The sequence below is a fragment of the Ceratotherium simum genome, chromosome 5 (assembly GCF_057802395.1).
Source record: "Ceratotherium simum simum isolate JZ-2026a chromosome 5, ASM5780239v1, whole genome shotgun sequence".
NCBI lineage: Eukaryota > Metazoa > Chordata > Mammalia > Perissodactyla > Rhinocerotidae > Ceratotherium > Ceratotherium simum.
Window position 1 is genome coordinate 3,370,798 of NC_141904.1, and position 25,615 is coordinate 3,396,412.

General features: G+C 38.5%; 1 protein-coding gene and 1 long non-coding RNA gene across 2 annotated transcripts in view; one reads left to right on the forward strand and one right to left on the reverse strand.

Moving 5' to 3' along the window:
- The window catches only part of LOC147916949 (uncharacterized), a 93,617-nt gene extending 70,798 nt beyond the window's left edge, over positions 1–22,819 (forward strand). Inside the window, exons 2-4 of the long non-coding RNA XR_015552134.1 lie at positions 18,752–19,138; positions 20,204–20,493; positions 21,802–22,819. This is a non-coding gene — a long non-coding RNA (uncharacterized LOC147916949). The remainder of the gene's footprint in view (positions 1–18,751; positions 19,139–20,203; positions 20,494–21,801) is intronic.
- Positions 43–24,092, reverse strand: LOC101407667 (arylacetamide deacetylase-like). Its single transcript, XM_004442223.2, has 5 exons — positions 23,934–24,092; positions 14,867–15,089; positions 12,753–12,822; positions 11,261–11,432; positions 43–4,675 (listed from the first exon to the last, which is right to left on the reverse strand). Exons 1-5 carry the CDS (start codon positions 24,069–24,071, stop codon positions 4,079–4,081), a joined length of 1,200 nt encoding a protein of 399 aa, XP_004442280.1. The 5' UTR covers positions 24,072–24,092; the 3' UTR covers positions 43–4,078.
- Between the last annotated feature and the right edge of the window lie 1,523 nt (positions 24,093–25,615).

A 25,615-nucleotide genomic window follows, 5' to 3' on the forward strand; every position in this document is an offset into this window, starting at 1 on the left:
AATTTGACAATCTTTCACTTTTACTTTGATGTTTAGGCTGTTTACATTTTACGTAATCATTGATCATGTTTGGCTTACATTTTGCTATTTGATTTCTACTTATCCCATGTGTTCTTTGTATCATTTTCATCTTTTCTAGCTTTATTTTGAATTGAATATTTTTATGATTCTCTTCTGCCTTCATATTAGGCTTATTAGCAATATCTCATTATTTTGGTGGCTGTTGTGGAGTTTACACAGCAACCTCTAGGGAGGTAAGAGAGTGAGCCATGTGGGTACCTGAGGGAGAAGCATTGAAGACACAGAGACAGCAAAGCCTTCATGATGTGGTTGGAGCATTCTAGGGGTGTTTGATGAATACAGAGGCCAGAGGAGTTAGAGATGTTAGTGGTTAGTGCTTTCAGTCTTACTGAGTGAGAAGCCCTTGGGGGACCTTGAACAGAGGAGTAACGTGATCTGACTTTCATTTTTAAAAGATCATTCTGCTTGACATGTTGCAAATTGACTCTAAACGTACAAGGTGAAAAGGGAGAGACCAGTTAGAATCCTATTGGACTATTCTCAGGGAAAATTGAAAGTGGATTAGATCAGGGTGTCAGCAGTGGAAGTGAGAATAAAATGGGTCCAATGCAGGGTATATTTTGCTGAGAGGATTCAATAACCTCTGCAACAGAAAGAAAGGAACCAAAGATAGTGAGGTTTTATTTGTTCATTTGTTTTGATTTGTGTTTGTTTTTAGCATCAATAACTGGAAATATGGAGTTGCCATTTACAGAGGTGAGAAAGATGAAGATTGGCAGTTATTTGAGAGAAGATCAGAAATTTAATTTTGAGGTTTTTATTTAAATCCAACTGGAGTTGTCAAGTGCACAGATGGATAGAAGCTAATCTGGAGTTAAGAAGGTCCAGGCTGGAGATGTGAGGTGGGTCTCAGCTTACAGCTCACTGAAAGCCATGAGACCAAACGATATTACCAAAAAAGACACATGAGTCCCAGGACCAGAAGCACTCCCCTGTGAAGAGATCAGGGAACAAAGATGGATGCAGAAAATGTGCCTGAGAAGGAGAGACAGATGGGAGCTGGGGGTGTGTGCAAGGAAGGGATTATAATGACTGATTGTAGAACTTGATCTGAGTAACAAAGAAAAGAAAAAACAAGAGCAGATTGAGCAATTGTAAAATGCTGGCAAAATTCAGGGTATTGTGGCAATTGGGAGTATTTGTGGGAGTGACCTAAAAACACAGCAGATGACAGGTAGCCTTTTTGATACTGAGAGTATAAGGTGGAGTTTTTGTTAGTAATGAAGTCTGAGAAAGATCATAAGGGTAAACGATTTACGCAGAATGTAGGATATGATCACTGGGGGGCTGTGCAAGTCAAACAACTTAAAAGTCTATGTCTGGTTGTATCATCTGTATAGATTTTGATCCCCGATTATAATAGTGGAGACAGTGACATTGAGCTTAAAGGTGAAATCTTTGAGACATGAGAGCCAGTACTCAGAGGTCAGCAGATGGCTACCTAATGGAAGGGTAATTGGTGGTATAGTCGGCCACCAGGATACGGGAGGCTGATGGGAGAGAGAATAGTCTGCGGCAGCAATGAACAATGAAGACCCTTAGCACACGTTCAACTCCTATGATAGGACGAATGTGGGAGGAAAACTAGAGGAAGCTTGGTCCTCAGTTAAGTTCTACACTCAGAGGAAAGTTGATGGAAGGCACAGATAAAAGCTTGGGGGTGTTGCTCATGAGGATCAATGAGCCCCAGAGAGCACTGTGGAAAGATTATAGGATTCGGAAGGGGTTGTGGGAGGGACAGAATCAGGGACAGGGAATGCCTTACACAGATTAGAGCATGGGAGAGGAAGGTGACTGGGAGGGATGACTGATGCAGAGAGGGCAAAGGGCAATTAGTGATGGCCAGTCCCGGTGACATAGAATCCAAGAAGCCACCTGGTAAGGTAGGGACACCGGTAATTATTCATCCTGTTTTACTTTGTAAAAACCAATAGTAGGGATCTGGATGGACTTTTGTACCAGAAATTTAACCTGTAGATAAAGAACAGAGAATTCTTTCATTGTTCTTGCTTTGTTAGTTATTGCTCCCACCCTCTACTGTATCTTCAGGCAGGAATTCTCGGAAAACACAGTCCAATTAACACCAGTTCATTGCCTCATTATTATGTATGTAGCTGTAATAAGGTATTTTGTTTCATAACTCATGTCCATATTTAATTGTATCTTGGTATTCCAAATTAAGACTATGTCCACACCTAATAATCTATGGAAGTTAACATAGATTATTTTGATTTATGGGTAGGTGATTTAAAGGAGGTAAAGGAGTGGGACAGTGAGATGCAAGTAAAAAAGGAAAAAGAAAAGCCCTCTCCAAATAACTGAGTACACCAATATCACAGTACACAAATATCCCAATGATGCTCCATTGGGAACCACAGGTATGATTCATTTATACATCGATCTCATGTAATATATGACCTCACGTTCCTATGTATTTTCCACAAGTAATTTACACCATTTATTCCTATAGAATCGGTAGCCTATCTGCTGGTCGCCTGTCTGTTTCTTACTTATGGTTTGACTTGCAAGAATACTAATTTTATTCAGGATGATGGGCTCAGGTTAAAAACATATAACTCCTCAAGCAACCTGGACAGCTAAGGTTGTCCACATGAAATACAATTCTGTAAAATGAGAAATATATTGGGTGGGACTTCCAAGAACGCTATTATTTTTCTTAATAAAAACATAAATGAAAGTCCGTGATTCTCCCATCCTCCAACCTACACCTCTTTCTGCCTGGCAATAGCTGAGCAGAAAGGTAAAGAAACCTTGAATTTCTTTAACCAGAAGCCCTGAATGGCCTTCTTCAGTGCCTCCCCTGAATTATCAAATATTACATTACATTCAGTCACTATAATTTATTCTCCATGGTCTATATTATAGACTGAATGTTTGTGTCCACCCAGGTTTCATATGTTGAAAACCTACCCTCCCATGTGATGGTATTAGGAGGAGGGGCGGTTGGGAGGTAATTAGGATTAGGGCAGGTCATGAAGGTAGAGCCCTTATGAATGGGATGAGAGTCCTTATAAGAGTCAGGAGAGAGCTTGCTTCCCCTTCCTGCCCTCTGCCATGTGAGGGTACAGTGAAAAGTTGGCAGTCTGCAACCCAGAAGAGGGCTCTCACCAGAACTCGACCATGCTGACACCCTGAGCCTCCAGAAAGGGAGAAATAAATTTCTGTTGTTTGTAAGCCACCACACTGGTATTCTGTTAGAGCAGCCCAAACTGTCTAAGACAGTCCAAGAACATATCAATTTAATCTTAGTTTTCCTTCTACCATGCCCATGTGGACAAATGAACTTTCAGAGATTCCAGTTTTTTTGATTTGGTTCTATTACTTCTTCCATGTCCTGAGCTTCACTCACCATGGCTACATGTGGAGATATTGCCTCCCACTCAATGTCCCTAATTGGTCACAAGGATAGAGCTGCTTTTCCCTAAAGTGCCTAGGAGATCATTGGCATTAATTTTGGTTTCCTAGCACAGGAATAGGTTTGCAATAAGAAGCGAATTTTATAGTGATAGACAAATGGCATTATATTGAGGCAAATGCTTTGAACGAGAGTTGGCACATAATTCACATTAGTGCCTACAGGGCAGCATCTCACGGCTCTACAGTGCGCTAATTGAACGTCTGGCATTTCACAAGCCAGATGTGTTTGTTTAAAACTGTCTTCTCAACAGTAATATTACTAGGCAATCAAAAAATTTGGGCTGTAAATTAGAGCTATAAAAAATGAGTAACAGTAGAAAGAAAAAATATATAGGAAAGAAGATATTTTCTAAGGTATAGGAGTAAACAACACTTAGAATAAGGAATAAATAGAGAAGAATCTGCTAAGTTAAAAAAATAAACAAACAACAAGATACCTATGAGGATCTCAGAAAGGCCACAGATGATAAACATCAATTCAAACAACCCTTTGATTCTCATTAATTTGTTTCCTATTCTGAGGCTTACATATTTTCATGAACCACTGCTCGTATTTTTACTATAGATTTTCACTTAGCCAATTCAAATACTGATTTTCTATTCTATATCTAATTTTAAATCCATGATGGAAAAGTGCTCCATGGAATCCATCCTCAATGTGGTTATGGGTCACCCTGACTCCAGCGTTCTGAAGTCGGGTGACGTACATGAGACCATCATCTCTTAACACGTCATGTTGACAGGTGATGACGTAGGTGGAGGGCAAACTACGAAACTTGTCGTCATCAGCCAACAAGGGGGCTGCCCTCACGTCTAGAAACCCTGGATATTTCTTAGCCAGCTCAGAACTACCAAGAGTTGGACTGTTATAAAAGTGCCCTTTCTTAAACTTCTCAGGAAGCAAAGAACTCCAATTAACAAATCTGAACAGATGGCTTGATTCCACTGGTACATGTTGATTGACGAGCATGGCTTCTTCAAGAGATCTGTCCGTCGTAAAGTATTCACTCCAGAACCTGACCATGAATGATTTGGGCAGAACTGCAAAATGTGAGTTCTCCCGATATGATGGTAAATCCATATCAAGAGTCTGAAGCGCAGGATAAATTAAAGACTGTGTCTTGAGTTTGATCTTGACATCTGGGTCATCGATGAGCTGAAAATAATTCAAAGTAAGTTGCTCAAGTAATAATTTTCATTTAAAAATACATTCTTTAATTTAAAAACAATAGGTTGATGTGAGAAATTCAGAATCTCAAAATGATGATCAGAAACAAAACGAAATATATCTCAAAGAACTTTCCAATTTTCAATAGTATATCTAAAACTAGGTGTCTATACTTAAATACTGTGAATGTAAGCAAAATAGTTTGTACTACTTTCCTCATGGCTAGGGAAAGAGACCATCTAATCTGTGATTTAAAAGCAAAATGTCTACTCTTACAACCAAGAATGGCAATCAGAGGAAACTGATTCTTTTTAAGTAAAAAATTTATGGACATGTATTATGATATCAACAGGCATTCACATTTAAGGGAAAGATCATGTAAACAGGAATTCTCCTTTGGCTCTGACATTAAACAGATGAATCCTGGGTAAAAGTGTAATTCACCTTAATGTTTATGAGTTTTAAAGATTCAAATTACACTAGTACATTAAGACAAATTTATCTATAAATTAATATGCACATATTTAGGGAGTGTTAAAATTTTCCTATTAATATGGTACATGACCAAAAATATTTGGTGACCTGTGATATTGAGCATTACAGTTTAGCAAATGTTTTTAGGTACATTTACTTGGTCCTGAAAGTTGGAATAGCTCATTGTGTCTCATAGATAGACTTGTCAAAGTGTGGTCCCTGGACCGCTAGCATCTGCGTCACCGGAGAATTTGTTCGAAATGCAAATTCTTAAGTCCCAGCCCAGTCCCATTGAATCAGGTGGGGAGGAACCAGCAATGTGTGTTTTAACAAGTCTTTCAGGTGATTCCGATGCATGCAAAAATTTGAGCCCTACTGATGTAGGTCATAAATACTAATTATTGAAGTTATATGTACTCCGATGTTTCTCAGAGTAAAGTATAATGGATAAATTGAAGTCTATTTCTGAAAAGTTTAGATAGAGTTGAAGAAAGCACAGCACTCTGACACTCTTTTCTTTGGTATAAATATGACAACATTTTACACACACCACACACACACACACACACGCACGCACACCAGGAAAAGCAAATGGCAGCAATGTTTATTTTATTGCATTTAAGCACAATTAGTAACTAGAGCTAGTTAGTAGAATGAAATATTTATAAGTTCATTACTAGATTGTTTTATGTGAAAATAATTTCTGAGTTTAAATAGTCAGTTCAGTGTTTTGTCTTAGGTAAGATTACCACATTCCATTTAGCTCAATATCTAGTATGAAGAATGCTGTTTACATTGGAAGAGGTGTGGTAATAATTAAATAGGTGCTACCTGGTGGCTGATGAAAGATTGAGTTAAGAAGAAATACAAAAATATTTTCTATTTGACCAATAAATTCAACTTTACAAGTAGTTAAAATCTTGAAGCTGCACATATTTTTTTAACTGTCTTTTATAGTTAAATATAATAATCATAAAATCAAGTATATAACTTCATATGACAGAAATGTAAAATATAAGTATTTATTATATAATAATAAGAGTTTTATTATTGGTTTAAGATAATTGGGTTAATATTGTGTTAATTATTAATAAATAACAATACTATTTATAATTAATTACTAGTTATTATTTATTAAAGTTAATAAATAATTAATATTATTAACATTAATTAATATTAATAATTAAAGTTAATAAATAATTAATTACTAATAACTAGTGAATAATTAATTACTAATTAATATTAGTAACTGTTGGGTTAGTGAAATAACATTAAGGGTAGGGAGTCCATCATATGCTCTGAATTGATGGCACACCCTTCTTCCTCCCCAGTAACCATCATCCTTCACTTTATGGAATTCACTACTGTGTGTTTCTTTAAAATTCTACCACTTCTACACATCCTAATAGATGCAGTTGATCTGGTTAAGGAAGATCCATCTATTCCTAGTTAACACAATGATTGTTGCTATGACTTCTACTAAATGCTTTTTCTGCATCTAGTGAGATGACATATGGCTTCCTTAATCTACTAATGTGGTGAAATTCACTTATTTTTATAAACTATACTTTTCCATGCATTATTAGTAACTTGGTCATGGTATACATATGGTATATACATTTTTTCTAATATTTTGTTCGTGATAGTAATATCTTAGTTTTCTGAGTGTGATTGGCCCATTGTTTTTGTTCCTGAAACTGTTGTGGCCAGATTGGTCATAAAGATCATGCTTCTCTGAAAACAATTGGAGAGTGAACACTCTTTTCCTATTCTCTGGCATATTTTGTGTTTAGTTGGAGTTATTTCTTCTTGAATGTTTGATGTAAATTGCCAGTGACGGTTCTTGCTGGGACTATTTTTTTATTATTGATTTAATTTGTTTAATGGCTATTAAATGGCTCAGATTTTCATTTCTTGTTATGTCTGTTTTGTGGGTTATATTTTACTTGGAATTTGTACCTTTGATTTAAATGTTATTAAGTGTTGTTTTAATTTCAAAGTTTTTCGAAATATCTCTTTCAAGAATTGCTACATACATCTTTAACTCATCAAAGGCTAACTCTTTTTCATGTTGAAGGGTCTGTAGTGTTGTCCCTTTCTCAATCCTGACATTATTTATACCTAAATTCTGTTTTTCTTCATTTGTCTTTCCAGAGATTTTAAAATTTTATTAGTACTTTCAAAGAATTAACTTTTTGCTGTTTGTTCATATCACTGTAACTTGTTTTGAATGTCATGATCCCTGTTCTTGTCATTATTATTATCTTCCTGCCATTTTCTTTCTTTGATTTCTTGAGTCAGATGCTTATTTCAGACTTTCTCCTTCTCTAATATATGCTTTTGAGGAAATACAGTTTCTTATAAATATTGTTCTAAATGTGGAAAAAATATAAAAGATATATATTCTTCTAAATAGTGATCCCTTAGGTCCTTAATGTATTTTTAAATTTCCATACAAGGGAGGATATTTTCTGATTTGTCTTTTTCTTACTGATTCCCCACATTATTGCATTGTGCTAAGAGTCCAAATGTTGTATGGTTAAATTCTGTGATTTTTTGAGACTTGCTTTATGGCCCAGTACTTGGTTGATTTTTAAAAACGATCCTGTGTGCTCGTTTCTCTGTTCTTTACAGGCCCACTGAGTTCAACGTGTTGATTGTTACTCCAGGCCTCTCTACCCTCCATCATTTGTGCCTGCTTGTTCTCTCAATCACTGAAAGAGGCATTTTCAAGTCTCTCACTGTGGTCGTGGACTTGTGTGTTTTCCCTTGTGGTTCTGTTTATATTTTCCTCATACATTTAAGACCATGATAGTAAGTCCATACAGGTTTAGAGTAGTTATATTTTCTTGGTGATTTAAACCTTTTCTGTAATGACGTGATCTTCCTTACCAGCAATTCTTTTAGATATTATTTCAGGTTATACATTTTCCATCCATTTACTTTTCAAATTTTCTGCTTACTTATGTTTTTAATCTGATAATCTTGGTCCTACAACCAGATCATTTAGACCACTAACAATTACTTTAATCACTAAAATAATTGGTTTCAATCTACCACATTATTTTGTGCATCTTCCTTCTTTTTTCTCTATTTTTGACTTCTTGCAGATTGGTTGACCTTTCAATTATTCTAAGTTTTTCCTGTAAAAGTTTATAAATTATACCCTGTTACTATTCCTTACATGATTACTCTAAGAATTACAATGTATATTCTTAACTTCTCAAAGACTAATAAACTTATCAAAGGCCAAGTCTAAATCTTTATTTCTTCTGAGACAGGAAGAGCCTATAAGATTTAAAAACCTATCCCTTCCTCCCTTTTTAACTTTGTTTTTTTCTACTCTAATTCTATTTATCTTATAAGTTTAAACTACCCAAGTTTATTAAGACTTCCACATCTTTTGCCACATTCTTGCTCTTTGCTTCTTCCTTCATCTTGAACTTTTATCTGCATTTTTGTTTCATCTGAAACACTTTATTTAGAATGTCTTTTCATGTGTTCCATAATCACAAGCTCTATTAGTATTGGTTTATCTGAATATGTCTCTGTTTCTCCTTTAACTTAAATAATATTTTTGTGGGGCACAGAATTAGGTTGACAGTCATTTTTGTGCTGCACTTTGATGATATCATTCCACTGACTTTGAACTTACATTCTCGCTATTGAGAAGTAACTTGTCACCGTCACTTGTACTTCTGTGAAGGTACTCTTTCTTTCTCTGATTTCTTTAAGAGTTTCTCTATTTTGTTTTTCACTTTGTTCTGTTGGTTGTCTACACTTTGTTTTGCTGTGTCTATATGTAGATTTCTTTCTAGTTATTTATTTATTTTTAACATTTTCAAAATGATGCTTAGTGTTCATGGAGCATCTTTTTTTTTTGTGTGTGTGTGTGTGAGGAAGATCAGCCCTGAGCTAACATCCATGCCAATTCTCCTCTTTTTGCTGAGGAAGACTGGCCCTGGGCTAACCTCTGTGCCCATCTTCCTCCACTTTATATGGGACGCCAACACAGCATAGCCTGACAAGTGGTGCATTGGTGCACGCCTGGGATCCAAACCCGGGCTGCCAGCAGTGGAGCGCACGCACTTAACCGCTAGCCACAGGGCCGGCCCTCATGGAGCATCTTTTATCTGTAGCTTGATATCTTTCATCAGGTCTGCAAAATGCTCCACTATTGCATTTTTAAATACTCCTTTCTCCCATTCTCTCCCCTCTGCTTCTCATCTAACATTTAAAACTCCATTGGATTTTCAGACCTTATATGCTGCTTCCTCTCTTCTCTTCTGCATTTTCCATCTTTTTGGCTCTCCATGCTTCATTTTGCATGGTCATATATGAGTCAATATGACCCATCTTTCAGATTATAAATTATCTCTTTAGCTGTCTTAAGCAATTTATGAAGGTTTTGATTGTGATAATTTTATTTTTTAGTCTTAGAATTTTTGCTTGTTTTTCAAAACTCCACTTTTATGCTGAAATTTTCAATCTCGGCTGTGAATTAGTTGATGAAAGTATGATAGTTATTTTATATTCCTGGCTGATAACTGTAGTCACTGAATTTCGTGGAGTGTATTTCTATTGTCTGTTGATTCTGTTTTCTTTTCTTCATGGTTTCTTGTTTGCCTGGATATGTTTTATTCTGTGCAGGATACTGAATTTCAAAACACATTTGCAGGAGTAAAGTCTATGAGGATACTATATTTCTCCAGGAAGGACTTTTATACATTTCTGTCAAGCACACCTGAATTATCAACCACTCACACCACCTTAATTTAACTTCAAGGCCTGAGGTTTCCCACTACCATCCAGGTGATGTGAAGCAAGTCTCCAAGTGCACATGAGGTTTGTTTTACATCAGGTTCACCCTGACCCTGAGAGCATGTCTCTTTAGCGCCTGACTTAAAGTGAGGAGTGGTTCATGTGTGTTGCCCTCTTTGGAGGGCCCTGGAATTTGATTGACTTCAACTCTCTAGCCCTGAAAACCTTCCAAAGCTTATCTTGGTTGAAGAGATTCCTTTTGATTGGTGTTTGCCTTTAGGGCAGAGAGGTCATTGAGTCCTGGGTTTATTGTAGCACACTTTTTTTTTTATCTTCTTAAAAATTTTGGCCTAGAAATTTCTCATATCTTCTTAGTTCATCGATGCTTTCCAGAATATTTTTAATAATTATGGGTCAGAATTAATTGGTTCAGATATCTCTTCTGCAGTATATTCTGAACAAATCACAGAATTTACATCTTTCCTTCAGCTATAAATCATGAGAAGGTTATCTTAAAGGTACCAATAAACAAAACTTATATACGTTAAAACGCATATAAAAATGAATAATAAAATCAACAGCAATTTTGTTTCATTGCACAATAAGTTAATGTGCAATATTCATGGTTGGAGTCTATTATTAAATTGCAGACATTCAGTTGCATATCTACACAGAATTTTTTCCTACAGTAACATTGCTTCTAATCTCTTAGTGCCTGGTTTATTTCTTAGGTCAGATAACCAGTATCAAAGACAATTTTACTCATAATATATTAGACTAATTATAATTATGTACCATGTTAAATTGGTAACTGTTGTATCCAGTTTTAGCTAAATGTCATAGAAATAGTGTGAAAATTGATATGTAAAGATTATACTTCGTTCTGCAAGTAAACAGTATCTGTGAATCTCACAACATTTTTGTCTAGAGGCAATTTGATTATTCTGATAACAACAGGTTTCATGCAAGTTCTAGCATACTCCACTGAAGGATACTAAAATCATCTGAGTCTCTAGTTATGGTGATTGGTGTCAAGGATTGATTTCACAAATACATCCCCTAATATAACAAAACAATACGGTACTTAGCTGACCATATTAATTGTGTTTAAAAACAATGACTTAGAAAGGGGATGTTATCATTTTATTAAAAAAACTCTGACAGGAGGTAGGAATAGAAGCACCACGTACATAAATGTTCCCTAATAGTGATCACTATGTATTTCTAATCTCTAATATATTAATATAATAACACAATGGCATTGATATTTTAATGATTGAAATAAATTATTTAAGTATAGGATATTTTAAGAAAATGAAACAAATCCAAGCAACATACCTGTTGAGTCACCGCTGCAGCTAAATTCCCTCCAGCACTGCTCCCAGAAATACCAACTCTTTCAGGGTCTACACCATACTTGTCAAGAACATCTTGGTGTAAGAACCACCTTAATGCATTATATACATCTTCAAATTGATCTGGAAAGTGATATTTAGGTGCTAATCTGTAGCTGTGGGCAGAATAACAATGTTCTTTAAGTCAATTATTTTTAATTAAAAAATGTGGGTGTGTGCATCTCTAACCCTAAAATCAAAAGTAAAATTTTTCTTTAGCAAACCCGATATTTTGGATCATTACAAACTCAAAGATAGACTTCATCCTTATGATAACGCTGGACATGAAAGTTTTTACAAATGTCATTTTTACACAAGTAAAGGCTTGAATGCAAAACTTTGATTAGACTTAAGGAAAAAAAAACCCAGGTAATAATTTCCCCTAAATAAACTTCTCTCAGAATGTTATTTTCTTTGTAATTATTGTAGTTTATTAGTAAACGATAAATGGCAAACAAATCTTAGGAATTGTTCTATTCCAACTTAACCTAACGATCAAGTTGTCATGCAGTCATTGGTATTTTTTCATAGTTTCTTCATTTTTCTGCTCATTCCCATTGGGTTTATTTTCTATTATTGATTATTGATCTAGAATGCTTTTTTTGAGGGGGCAGGATGAGGAAGAGTGGCCCTGAGCTAATATCTCTTGCCAATCTTCCTCTTTTTGCTTGAGGAAGATGGTCCATGAGCTAACATCTGTGCCAATTTTCCTCTACTTTGTATATGTGATGCCACCAAAGCATGGCTTGATGAGCATTATGTAGGTCCTCGCCCAACATCACAACCCGAGAACCCTGGACTTCTAAAGCAGAGTGCGTGAACTTAACCACTATGTGACTGTGCCAGCCCCAGGAATGCATTTTGAAAATAGATTTTGCCTGAATTCCTATATGTTATTTGGTGCCGAATTGCTTTTAATGATTGATTATACCACGAAATATCCTATACTAATTGCTTTAAATGTATTTTATCACCTAATCCTCTAAAAACCCTAGATATAGAAAATATCATATGACTCCCAGTTTACATATGGGAAAACTGAGCTAAAATGATATGTAACTGGCACAGTCACTTAATTAATTCTGGAATCAGGCTTTGAACCGGATTCTCTGACTCCAAAGCCCTCCCTCTTATTCACTCTGTAATTGAGGGGAGGCTAGAAATCCCACGGAGCTCATTTGTCCATAGATGCAATAGGTTAATTTTATTCTGATGATGTCTTGACTTCTTGTTTTTGATCCCTGCTTGACCTAACTATACAACTTTTATCCCTCTGACTCTTTTCTGCTCATGTTCAAGCTCACTGTCTCTATTGTCACCCTCTCCATTTCATTTGAAACATTCCTGGCACAACCAAGGAGTGACCAAGACTGCTGAGAGCATCTTACTATACAAGGCAGCTGGCCAAAACCCAAGCAAACCCACAGCGCTCTTACTTGGTTGAAATGACAACAGCATCAAGTCTATCAGCTGTCCGTCTTGACAGAAAGTCATCATTAAATAAAGCTGAAATAAAAGAAAATAAAGTCAGAGACTGACAAATGAATTGATGGGTGTTTCCTTCACCAGAAAGCTTATTACTACACCTTGTTCCACATTGAAATGTCCTGGGAAAAATACGCCTAATTCTGCATCATCATTATAGAACATGAATTCTTAACTCAGTGATTTTTAATGCACATTGTCTGCTCTCTTGTCCTTCCCCACATTTTCACACTGGATAATTGAAACCAACTTCATTCTCTTCAAGATTAATCTCGTCTCCCTTCATTCAGCAGGTGTTAGGTGTTGAAAGAACAAACACATAAATATGAACTCCCTGACTTTCAGGAAGCCACAGTCTACTGGAAACAGGGGCAGGCACGTAAACAGAAAGCAATAATGCAAAATATTAATTGCTTTAATGGAGGGTATAGAAATTGCTGCATGGAAACAGTATTAGACTTCATCAAAACTGGCAGGGGAGGAGAAAGAAGATAAAGAGGAAGCAGAGACAGCTGAGACCTGATTTCTGTCTTCATATTTTCTAGGCAGACAAGAAGGAATGTGTTTTCTGGGGTTTTGTGGCCATGTATGTGGGGTGTGGATGGGTCGCATGTGTTTCCTATTGGGCTTGGGTAAGTGCTCCATTTTCCATTAGAGGAAATTTTAAGAAGATACAATAGCTTTTGCCAGTACCAGGAGGAGGGAGAAATCATCAAGTGCTAGACGAGAAGTATCAGGGTACGAGGCTGTCACAAGGTTGTATCATGTGGGCCTGAAAGGGGACCGGAGATCACCGGGTGATGTGCCAAAATCGGGCGCTGAATATCCTTAAAAAGTCAGACAGACACTAAGATTTAAACTTTTATTTAATACTTACTGTAAAAAGTCATGCTTATATTTTGGATTAGAGCACAGGTTTTTATGTTTTCCTTTAATACTGGAGCAGAAACCATCAGGCAAATCCTATTTTGTCCAGGGCTTGCTCGTACCTAGTTCCTTGACCTTGTAAGCATAGGCCCATCCTCAGGGATACTTTGATGGAGAGCTTTCTAAAGAAGTGCTTTGGGCAGCAGGTACTCATGGAAACTAAGTGAATCATGACGTAGTGAAGTTTGGTCTTAGAAACATCACTTCATTGCCAGCTGGTGGCTGTGTGCCCGAATTTATAGAATTGATGGACAGGATCACAGCCTTTACTGCCCCAATGTCCATTTCCAACCTGCACCAGTGCCCGTCGACACCTCTTTTCCTCCTGTCACAGAGGAAGTTACGCTCCTCCTCCTGCGTGTTGCCTACTTCCCCTCTGCACTGAGCCCAATTCCCTCTCAGATCCTCTAGGTCAGGCAAACCTCATCCCACCCTCCAGCCCCGACCCACATGTCTCCAATGTACCGCTATTCACTGACATCTTTACCTTCAGCTACAAACATGGTCATAGACTGCCCACATATGAATATAAAAGACATAATATAAATCATGTATTTATACATCAATAAAATAAAATTTTATATTATATAAAGTCAAATTATATATGATAAAATATTATACATTAGATAGATTTATAGAAAATACATAATATAAATTGAAAGTATACATATTTCATGTAAAATAAAAATAAGATACCCTTACTCAACTCTGTGTTTCTTTTCCATCTAACACCTTCTTTCTCATTTCCTTCATCTCTAAGCTTATGGAAAGACTGGAGTCACCATCTCCATTTCCTTATTTCTCATTCACTATTTAACTAGTTTCATTTTGGTTTCCATTACAACATTCCATCATTTCTGCAATTAACAAGTTTTATAATAAATTTCTAAGTCCATGAAACACTTTTTCTTCTTACCTGCGATTTGCTACAGCTTTTGAAATTGATTATTCACTTGCAGAAAGAGATTTAAAATAATTCCTTTAAAGTAACATACCTCCAAAGAACTACCTTTCAGCTAAAGTGTTTTGTTATCTGCGATAAGGTTTAGCAGATATTAAACATTGGTATATTGGGGTCAACATCTTAACAAAATGTAGGCTATATGATAAACTAAAATTTTCAACAAGGGGCACATACCAGCACTCCCCAAACACCAACCACCACCATGGACATAAAATAAGCCCCTTCTTAGTGTCTTTGACTTTCGTTTTGGTACATATACACGGACAGGAACGTTGTTGAAAGTTGTTTCCATCACAGTAACATTTTCATCCGATGTGGGTGGGACTTCTTGAAAGCTCATAAAGAACATTGCAATGTTCATAAAATGGTTGATTCCCAATACTTCAACCAACAAAGCCTAAAAGGAGAGAGAGAAAAAAACCACACGAGGTAACAGATATCAAGTGCCATAATTGCTTATGAACATAGAAGTATGCAACTATGCGCTCAATGGTCCTGTCATATTGTCACAGGTGCATCTGAATGACACAGTTAAAAATACTGGAGATTCAGACTCTTTACCACAATAGTTGCCCCAGGTAAAAAAAGGTAAAGAATCATTGAAGTATTACCACTTGGCAGATTCTATGCTTCCTACCTGAGTGCAAAGATAAACAATGTAAGTTCTCTACTCTAAATAGGCTCAGAGTCAAGTGGGAGAAATGGATACATGAGCAGTTATAAAACAACACAACTGCAGGTCTCACAGACATGTACAAAGAACTCTAGCAAAGGTCAACGGGGAGATAAACAAGTTGCCTAGACGTGAGACCAGCGGAGGAGTTTTCAAACAACAGGTGACCTCTGATATGAGTGCTGAAAGGAGGTAGAATTTGGCCAAACAAAGGAGGAAATCTCACTCTAGGCCAAAGGAACAGACACACGGATGGTCCTACTATATCAGAGAAACGCAGGTAGTTTAGTGAGGCTGTGAAGTCCGGTTCACACTGGGATGCATGAAGCAAAAGGGACCTTGAGCGGTGAGTGTGAGCCAAATCATGACGGACCTATAACGTTGGGATTCCAAGAATCAAAGAGCCCTGTTTTCCCATCTTAAGTTGGAAACACGTGGACTATGGTGCTGGGGGTGATAAATTAAATACCTGGGTTGATCTCTGCCCCAATATATGAAGATAAAAGAAGTACAAAAGGAATAAGCAAAATTGTCCATTTTCAACACTGAAGCATCCCTGCCTTGTTCCTGAAAGGCAAGTCGGGGAAATACGTTTCCCAGAACTCCTTGCCAGATGAAACTATGTCACACAGAGGCACTGTTTCAAGACTGAGGGGGTAGAGATGAAGAAAAGCCATTAATTTCTCTGGACCACTGTGGCCTTCATATGGACATTGACAAATGGGGCTTCCTATGCCTCTGGTTGTCCTCTGAGAATCACCACTTCAGTTATGCAGGCACCTGGAATTATCGGTGGCTTCCCTTCCCCCCTGCACTCTAAAGGTTGTACCTTTCAAATTCCATATTCTTAATCTGAAGATACTTATGGCAGTGTCTAGATTCTAACAAAGCCATGACTCATAGAGAATAAAGTCTAGAAGGAGTTCTAAGAGAGGAGAACATTTAAGACACATGCTGGAACTAGATAACTGCCCTGGTTAGATTTAAAGACAGTCATGGCCTCATTGCCAGTGTAAAATGGAACCCGTTACTGCCTGAAATGTAGAGCAAAACAGGTATTAGATGTAACATCTGTAATCACCCTATTAAGAGAGAGTTTTGAGAGGCCAAGTGGCTGCTGCAATAAAACGTTATGGCGAAGATGATGAGTTCAAGCACCGACTGCACTTGAAGGTCACTGAAAGGAAAATCACCTCCTCAGGGCTTCAGCGTTTCAGCTCAAACACACTCAGCCAGGCAGATATCTCTACACCTTCCCGAGAAGAAAGCTCTTTCTCTCTTACATCTCCATCTGATAATAGAACCAAAGTTTGACCTTGCAGATTGTGGAATTACAATGCAGGGTGAAGACACAGACATGCCAGATGGCTTAGTCGAAAGTTACACCTTGGTCTGTCTTTTACACCTAAGTGATATTCTGAGTACAAGACTAGAAACACTTACATGGATTCAGAACACCCCAAACTCCCAAATCCTACTAAGCCTCCCCCGGAAGAAGCAACAGCAACCAGCCTCAGCAGTAGATGCATTTAAGGAAGATGAGAGGTCAAATTTCCCTAGAATTGTAGAGGAAGAAATCCAAAGGCCTAGGAAAATAGTAACATTGGACCTAATTTATTATTATAACCCACAACCCACCCCAACAATGTGTATTTCAGGGAAGCCCAGAGGATACTCTATACTAAGACACTGAGAAATACATTCGTGAGTGGAACCCTAGCATCTTAGTAAAAATACCTGTAATGAGAGTCATCTGCTCTCCAGCAATGACAGTGGAAGATTCTGACACTGACACGGACCTTCTGATTTCAGTGGGAATGATGAGATCCCCAAAGTGTTGCAGGCCAGGTAGCAGTCATTAAAATCAAATACAAGGTTGATGGAATTACTGAAATGAGCAGCAGGGTTGAACATAATCTCAGAGATCTCTAGCAGCAACTAAGTGATCATGTTTTCTGGAAGACTGAAATAGTTGAGCAATGGGCTGAAGTCTGACTTATCTGCATTGTTAACGGTTTCTCATCCAACTTCCAGAGCTAAGCCACTTCACAGACCCGGACCCATTGAATCAAGGAAAGTCAGGGTGCCCTGAGGGAGGCCCATGCAACACTGTTACAATATGCACTATAAGTCAGCCTCCTAGCATTCCCAAAGATAACCAAGACCTTTGGCTTGGATGACTTTGTACTGGGAACAGGGGAATACCCAGAGTTTGGAAAGGGAATACTGGGTGCTGGTTCCGAAACGGTATTAATTCCTGGGGACTCCAGAGCGACCATGTCCATCAAGCAGGGTGGGGGCTTAAGGATATCCAGTATGGAATGGTGTGTCAGACTTATTCCACGCTAAAACGAGTCCAGTGGGTCTGAAAATCAACGGTCTGTTTATTCCCCCAATTTCTCTCAATCTGTAGTTGAAACAGACATACTTGGTGACTGACAGTGTCCTTCCACTGGCTCCTTGTTCCATCAAGTGAGAGACAGTATGGTCTTCAGGACCATGTTGTTCCTCTCTCCCAAAATTGTAAGCGACAAGCAATAATACATCCCAGGAAATCACAAAGGTCACTGCCACAATCAAAGATGTGAAAAATTCAGACGTGATGATTTCTTTCACAAGTCTAGAGGTGACAAAGATTCTCTCCTTGACCAAACACTAGCCAGGCTCCTTGGAGTCCCTTTCCCAACTAGGCCTCAACCTGGCCCATAAAAACCACAGACTCAGCACAAGTGGTTTTGTCCACCCCCTTCTCCCCACAGTAGAAGACTTAAGCAAACACTAACATAGATTCTAACAAGGTCAAGCCCAACGTCGCATCCCTAGGATGAGCCTAAACCCCCTTAAAGTGCCTGCCAGAGAAGCTCAATGCTGCCCCAGCATGAACTGTTTGTTCTAGCCAACCTGACAGATGAGCCCCTGACCATCCTTTCTCAGAGCCTTTAGGAGAAGGGCTTACAATAGTGAGTCCTTCCTCTGTCCCTCTGAGATGTGTGCATCTCCCACCACTCAGGAGTGTCTTTCCCAGGGACCTGAAAGCCATTCCTTTGGGAAGCAATCATTAGGAAGAACAGGGCCTCTGTCTCCCAGTCCGGGGGACAATACAATCCTAACCTCCATAACTGCCAGCCAGCAGACCCAGCTGGCCTAACTGCATGTACACTGACCAACCCTGGTCATTTTCCACCTCCTGACTCTACTGAGCGCTCTCTCTCTCTCTTCCCCACTCCCATTCTCCCTTTACAACGTCCAGTCACCTCTGGACAAATCGAGGTTCTTCAGTTCATGCTGGACCCTCTTCCCTGTTGCAATAGCACATTACTGATTAAAACCTGTCCTGACCACTCGAATAAAGTGGTAACGTGTCCAACTCTGTTTTATTTGTAAAGGGTGTGTTGACTACGTGACCTGTGTGGAGGACGGCTGAATGTCTGAGAAAGACAGTGGAATCGTCCTCAGCACAATCAGGTGGGAACTCTGCCTGCAGCCGCTCTTCCAGATGTCAGAGCAAATGCACACAGCCCCTGCATCCAGGGTGCAGCTCGCGATCCGAGTGTGTTCTCCTTCCCCACCAGGCAGCGGGGAAAGCAGTGCACCTTCACTGTCCTGCTTCAAGTCTACGGGAGTCTCCCGCTCCCGCATAGTCTAGTCCACAAGGACCTCGATTGTCTCTCTGCCACGGGACATCACACTGGCCCACGACACTGGGCATCGAGCTTATGGATCTGGTCATCAGGAAATAGAAAACGCCATATGTGCGCCACAAATGCCACACGGTAAACCTCATGGACATTCAGGGACTTGCCACTTTGGTCAAGTTTCTAGGTATTCAGAAGTCTGGGGCTTATTGCGATATTCTTTCCAAAGTGAGAGAAAGTTACTCCATCTTGTGCCCTCACCACTAAAAAAGAGGCAGAATGCTCGGTGACCACTTCACATTATGGTAGCAAAATACGCTCAATTATTTACCCAGTAAGCCTGGTCCTCAGCCTGGCAGGTTTGAGCAATAACTACAGTCAGGTGAGGCTCTGCCTCAGGTCCAGGCTGCACTGCAAACTGCTCTGTCCCGGAGCAGATCCAATGCTGATCAAAGGGTCTGGGGCAACTGGGGCTGTGGTATGGAGGTTGTGGTATGGAGGTTCTGGGAGCGTTGTTAAGAGCTCAGGAACCAGTGATTTTGGAGCAGATCCATTCCTCTTCCTCTTCCTCTCATCACTACGCATCCTCTGAGATATGATCCTGGCTTGCTTTTAAGCACTTGTAACTCTTTTACAACTTCCCAATGAAAATGCAGCTGCCTTCCTCCTTCATAGTCATCTGCTCCCCTTTTTTTCTATACTTTCTTATGTTCATCTCTACTTAATATGCATGTATTACAAAGACAAAAATATATTTACATATAATCATATATATACGGTACGTGTATATATATGTATATGAGCATATATTTATATACGAGTGTACATATGGGTATGTGCACACACTCATACACACACACCCCGCTAACTCACATTCTCTCTGTGCCCAGATGTACTCCAGGCCCTGGGATTTTCCTGTGCTCTGATACTCCTTCTTTTCCTCTGTTGCAGTAACTGTACCTCTAGTTTCTTCCTTTGTGCATATTCTCTGTCTATGTAACTTTCCAAGGACTCCAGATTCACCAAAACACAATTGTTATCAGAAAAAAAGTCATGAAAATAATCACATCTCTACAGTTCTGCTACTATAAAATTTACCGTTTTAGGCTCTTTTTTTTGTTATTCATTTTGAAAAGCTTCCTATTTTTTACAGACACCTAACTGAATTCTCATTTTCTCTTACATAAACTGTGCTTCCTGCAGCCTTCCTGGGATTTAAAGGAAAAGCTACATCGAAATTACATCTAACCTGAGTGTTTACTGGATTGGCAAATTCACTGAGCAGAGTCCCCTTTAAGAGCACTGGGAGCAGTAATTCTCTGGGATCCTCGAGGGAAGAAGGCAGAGAGGCCTCTGGGAGCAATGACGTCTCTGCAGGGACTCAGGCCAACCTGGGGGGTTCCCTGGAGCACAAGTTTCTTCAATGCAAGTGAACATGATATGACCACATAATGTACTGGACCTTCACTATGTGCAAAGCACGGTGCTAGAAGGTATGACTGATGCCAGGTGGCTGTTTATAGGTCCCAACCTTCAGGGAACATTGGTAAAAGTGGACATTCACATAAACAATCTCTAATAAAAGCAGAACGAAGAAAGCCCTGAGTAGGTGCTCAGGTCAGAGGAGGAGGGGATTGATTCTCAATGACCAACAGGAAGGAAGTTTCTGATGGGTGCTCCATTGATCTCAATCTGTTAGAGCTGAAAAATTATGAGAGTTTAAAATGTTTAAATTTAGTGAGAAAGGAGAGACAGTTTGATCAAAGGTCTGCAGGACAGGAATTTCAAAGGTGCTCATGAAAACCATTTTATCTGGAACTTTCTTGTGCTATATGGCTGAAATTATACTGGGAACCATTGAGGCTGCATTGTGGGGAGCTGTTTTCAGAACACAGTCGTCTATTCTTTCTTTTTAAGAGTATTAGAAAGCAGCTTAATATGTTATAATTAGCCAACAACAACATAAATGATATATATATATATCATTAAATATAATCATCAAAGAAATTACTTAATAATTTTTTTTTAAATTGTGAAACATAATATAAGACTTAAACTGACAATCTATTTTATAATTTTCTAAATCATATATTGAAAGGTCATTATCAGTTGTTATTTGGTCTAATGTCTCAGACTAATTTGATCCAAAAGCAATAATGTTATGGTGTGGACATACATTCAGGAGTTATCTCAAATCCAGAAGCTTCAAACTGTCCTGGTGCAACTAAGGAAAACCTTACAATCCAGTATAAGGGCGGAAAACACTTTCACAAACGCATATAATCCCAAACCTGGGATATGTCTGATGGTGTTATTTGATTGCAGTGTTCTTTTTTACCAAGCTTAGGTGCAACCTCAGGGTCCTTCCGGGGTACTGCTGAGCAGTCTATCAGAGTTGGCACTGTAGTTTCCATATTTGATATTCCTGTCCTAGGATATAACACTGCATCACAGGCCAGTCAACAGTCGATTCCATTCCATGACTCCCATTGATCGGCATCACTAAATTATTAAAATTTTGTTTTACCATTCTTTATCTTATGCTCAAATTGATCAGCAGAGCACAGAGTACGACCAGATGGCAGTAAATTCAAGCAAGAAGTTGTTAAGATTTATTTTTTTGGTGGAGGGGAGAATTGGAAAAAAATTTGTCTACTTCATCCATAGGTAATGGCCTTTATAAAGGTTTTGAAAAGATGCCATATTATATCGCAATCTGATGTACTTAGCAAATAAATTAAATTTTTTTATTAACAAAAGGAGTGAGGGTTTTAAGGAAAATCTACACTTTTCTTCTGCAGGAAAGCACACAGAGCAAGAAAGAAAACAACAAATCAACAAACACAAAGATAAACTGTATTTCTTCCAAGAGCTAAGAGTCACAGAAACCCCACGAACTACAAACTATATGTGCAGTACTGGACCAAAGCAACGGAAACCAGCAGAACCGCACAGAAAACCTCGGTGTTAGGACAGTATGAAAGGCAAGAAAGGAGAGCGAAGGGCCCTAAAGGTGGCAGATCCTAGAAAAAGACAAGAAACATCTACTCCCAGAATGAAAGAGCCTCACCAAGATCAAAGTCTCCCAAGAGCGGGACGGAAACAGATGGGCCTCATTGCGGAGAGACGCAGCCAAGGAGACCGGAAATCACCCAGGAAGGTCCAGAGGAAACTGAGCTCAGAAAGAACTTCTCAGTGGAGGTAACACAGGGAGAGCGAGGCTGCGTCCTCTGCTAACAGCTGTCAACGGGGGACCAGGGGATTCAGGAGGGCTGGAGAGAAAAAATAGGTGAGAATTTACAGAGATAGAGGTACAGAAACATGTATACATATACATATATGGATATAAATTGTGGCAATAGGAGTCCTTGAGCACAAAAACCGACAAAGAAAAAGTCCTGGCCCTACCTCTATTCCCCAGGACATTCTTGAAATAGTATGGCCAAGAAAGCCACGTCATTCAGATAAAAATAATACAAAAGTTGTATACGTAACACTCAGGCAAGGTATTAGGTACTATAAAAATGCAGTAAGTCTCCAACACATGAAGAAAACAAACTAGAAGAAAGTTGCTACAAAGCTGAGGAAATATGTTACACGATACTGTAAACTGAATTTTTAAATAACAGGAGAAGAAACATCACAGAACAGAAATACAGATCTTCAAGGAAGATACAGGCAGATATCTGAAGGGGACTGATCGCTAGTCAAATGTCGGGTGACTGAAAACTGGTCCAGTAGAACTCAGAAAAGGAAGACAAGAAAAAGGGCAAAAAAATCTCAGAAATAAACACCAAATTAAAAGAAACTCAAGGTATTCTGTCTGATAGAAGTAAAATAAAACAAACAAAAGGAAAGAAAAATGTAGACAACAATTAAAAAGTACTAGAAAGAAAATGACCTTGTTTTTAGAAAACGTACAAAGAGGACTATATATGTGTGTATAAATGTGTGTATATTAATATATATACACATAATTCACCCAATACTGAGAAATCAAAACAATGAACCAAAAAAACATTTTTTAAATGTATTTCAGGAATAACTTTTAAAAATTACGACTTGAAACTATATTCTGGTGAAATTGACCCAAATTCAATGAAAGCATATGTATTTATAAAATTAATAACAAATGATCAAATCACTAATAAGAAAAGGAAAATAAGACATTATCACACTTATTCAGACTACATTAAATGCCAGAAGAGAGTGTTAAAACACCGTAAAAAATACTCAAGGAAAGACATAACCAGCCAAGCGCTTTAATACCCAGGCTAACCCTCCCTGAATTATCTATTTTTTTTTTTTTTTTTGCTACAGGAAGGCAGTTCGCTACAGAGAAGGTTAAAGGAGATAACGTATGGTTTCAGCGAGTCAGCTTCACTGGAAAAGAACCAGGGGTCTTCGAGGGCCAGCCTTGGACACCTGGTGGGCAGGCAGCCAGCAGCTGCCGTCACCCCCGCAGCTCCCCTTTGACAAGTGGAATCATGCTCGGCCAGTTGCCCTGGGTTTTAACCCGTGACCTGTTTACAGCTATTTCAGTGAGAATGCATTTTCATGTCTGAATACAGATTACTGCCTAGAAGTCTGTAACTAATCACAGTGCTGCAGAATTTCACCATTTCTGAAGTTCACACTTGAAAGTGCTTCATTCCGGCAGCATTCATGCCACAATACGACTTTTAGTTTTTCTCAGTCAGCACGTTTTGTCTTTTAATATTTAAAATCGCAACTGCTGACAACATCCTCCATATTCATTCTCTTAGGTGTCTGCATTAAGGGAGAACTAAAATTCAAAAAAGATTTTACAATCAGCAAGCAAACTTTAAGAGCAAAATTTCCAAGAGTGAAGAAATTTTTAAAAACAATATAACAGTTATTTTCTTCTGATTAAACTGTTAAATATTCAGAGTCAATAGAATTCTATACTCACCAAATTTGCTACACTTTTCGAAAGCGTCGTCATCCACACAAGTCTCCACGGCTCCTCAATGTTATCTGGGAGGGGTGTGTAAACATAATACGCCCCTAGGATCCCCACGATCAGAAGCAAAGTCGTCTTTCTTCCCATGACGTTTCCCTCTGCTCTTTCTACTTGGCAACGCAGCAAATGCACTTTCAAAACATAAGATCGTGAAATTCAACACCCAGTGTGAAACAGTATTATCTAACTTCCTGAACACAGAGTCCACTGCTCAGTATGTCATTTCATAGACCAGCCAGACATAATTCAACTTAGTAGAAGTACAAAGGAAGAACTCGGCAAAATAAATAGCAGTTATTGTCTGTAAGACCTGACTAATAGAACAGCCTTACGGTGCTGCTAGGCAGTCAGTAAGCAAATATTTATTGCACAATTACTGGGTGCAGAATACTTTAAATATTTTAAGGGGGCCATAGGAAAATACAAGAAGCCCAGTATATGCTTCAAATAACAAATCTCAGAGTGGAGGAAAACAATCAAATATTTTAAAAGTATTGAGAGCTTTTACAAAGTAAGATGGATATGGTCACATGAATTTTACCTTGTTTTTATTGTCGTCCAGCAATTATAATTATCATTAAATGATACTAATTATGTTAAAATTATATAATGATCATGGAGATAGGTAAGCATTTTTGAGCACTTACTCTGTACTCTAGGCAGTGTACTAAACCAATTAAATCTTATTTAATCCTCAATAGGATTATTGTCATACAAGAGAGAGAGAAACTGAGACCGAGGAAAGTTTAGAAATTGTACAAGCTCATTCAGTGAAGACAGGACAGTCCTCCGTGAGTGCACATTCAACCGCCCTTGTCCCAGTCATGAATTAGACTCAGCTTAGAGAAAGCAATGGAGATTAAGAAGATGAAGTAACTAGGTGAGGTCCTACGAAACCATGTAGCAGTGTTCCCTGAATACCCATGTGCCCTTTACTTGTTAGATCCCCTCTCTTACAGTTAAGTAAGGTTAGGGGACTAGCGCTGGACAAAGGGATCTGATGGAAATTCATGTGTGTCACGTCCAGACAGATGTAGTTAAGACCCACAAAACCTGCAGACTCTCTTTAGAAATGGTGGCCTCACAAAATACAGGTAGTTTGGACTGCTAAGTGACCCAAGAGTTCAGTTGCTCAAAATCCATAAGAATTTTCTTAAGGAGCAAGTAAATTTTAAGCCAAGTTTAAAGTATTATATGACTTAATCCTCATATCATGTTAATTGCTTGGTTTCGCTCAGTCCTCACATCAACAGTGGAAGGTAAGAACTAACATGATGAGAGGCTTTCTTTCCTTCACAAGGTCACGTCATTACGTGTTTCTAAAGCTGTCTTGTTAGCCTGGATACTCTGGCTCTCAGGTCTTTATTCTCAACACTGCAACTTAAGGAGACGTGGAAGTCCACAGGAGCTAGTTACGGCCATGTAGTGTCACCGCTTAGTTTTAGTTGAACAATTTCTGGAACTTTCAGGACGTGTATCTCTCTTTTCCTACTTGTATCTGTCTTTTCTCACTAACTGCACTGGGCAGGCACTGACATCAGCTTCTCTTTCCACACTCAGCCTCATCTGGGAGACAGATTTATTTGGGGCATAATAAATTATTCAATAAAACAGAGAGTACTTTGGTGTAC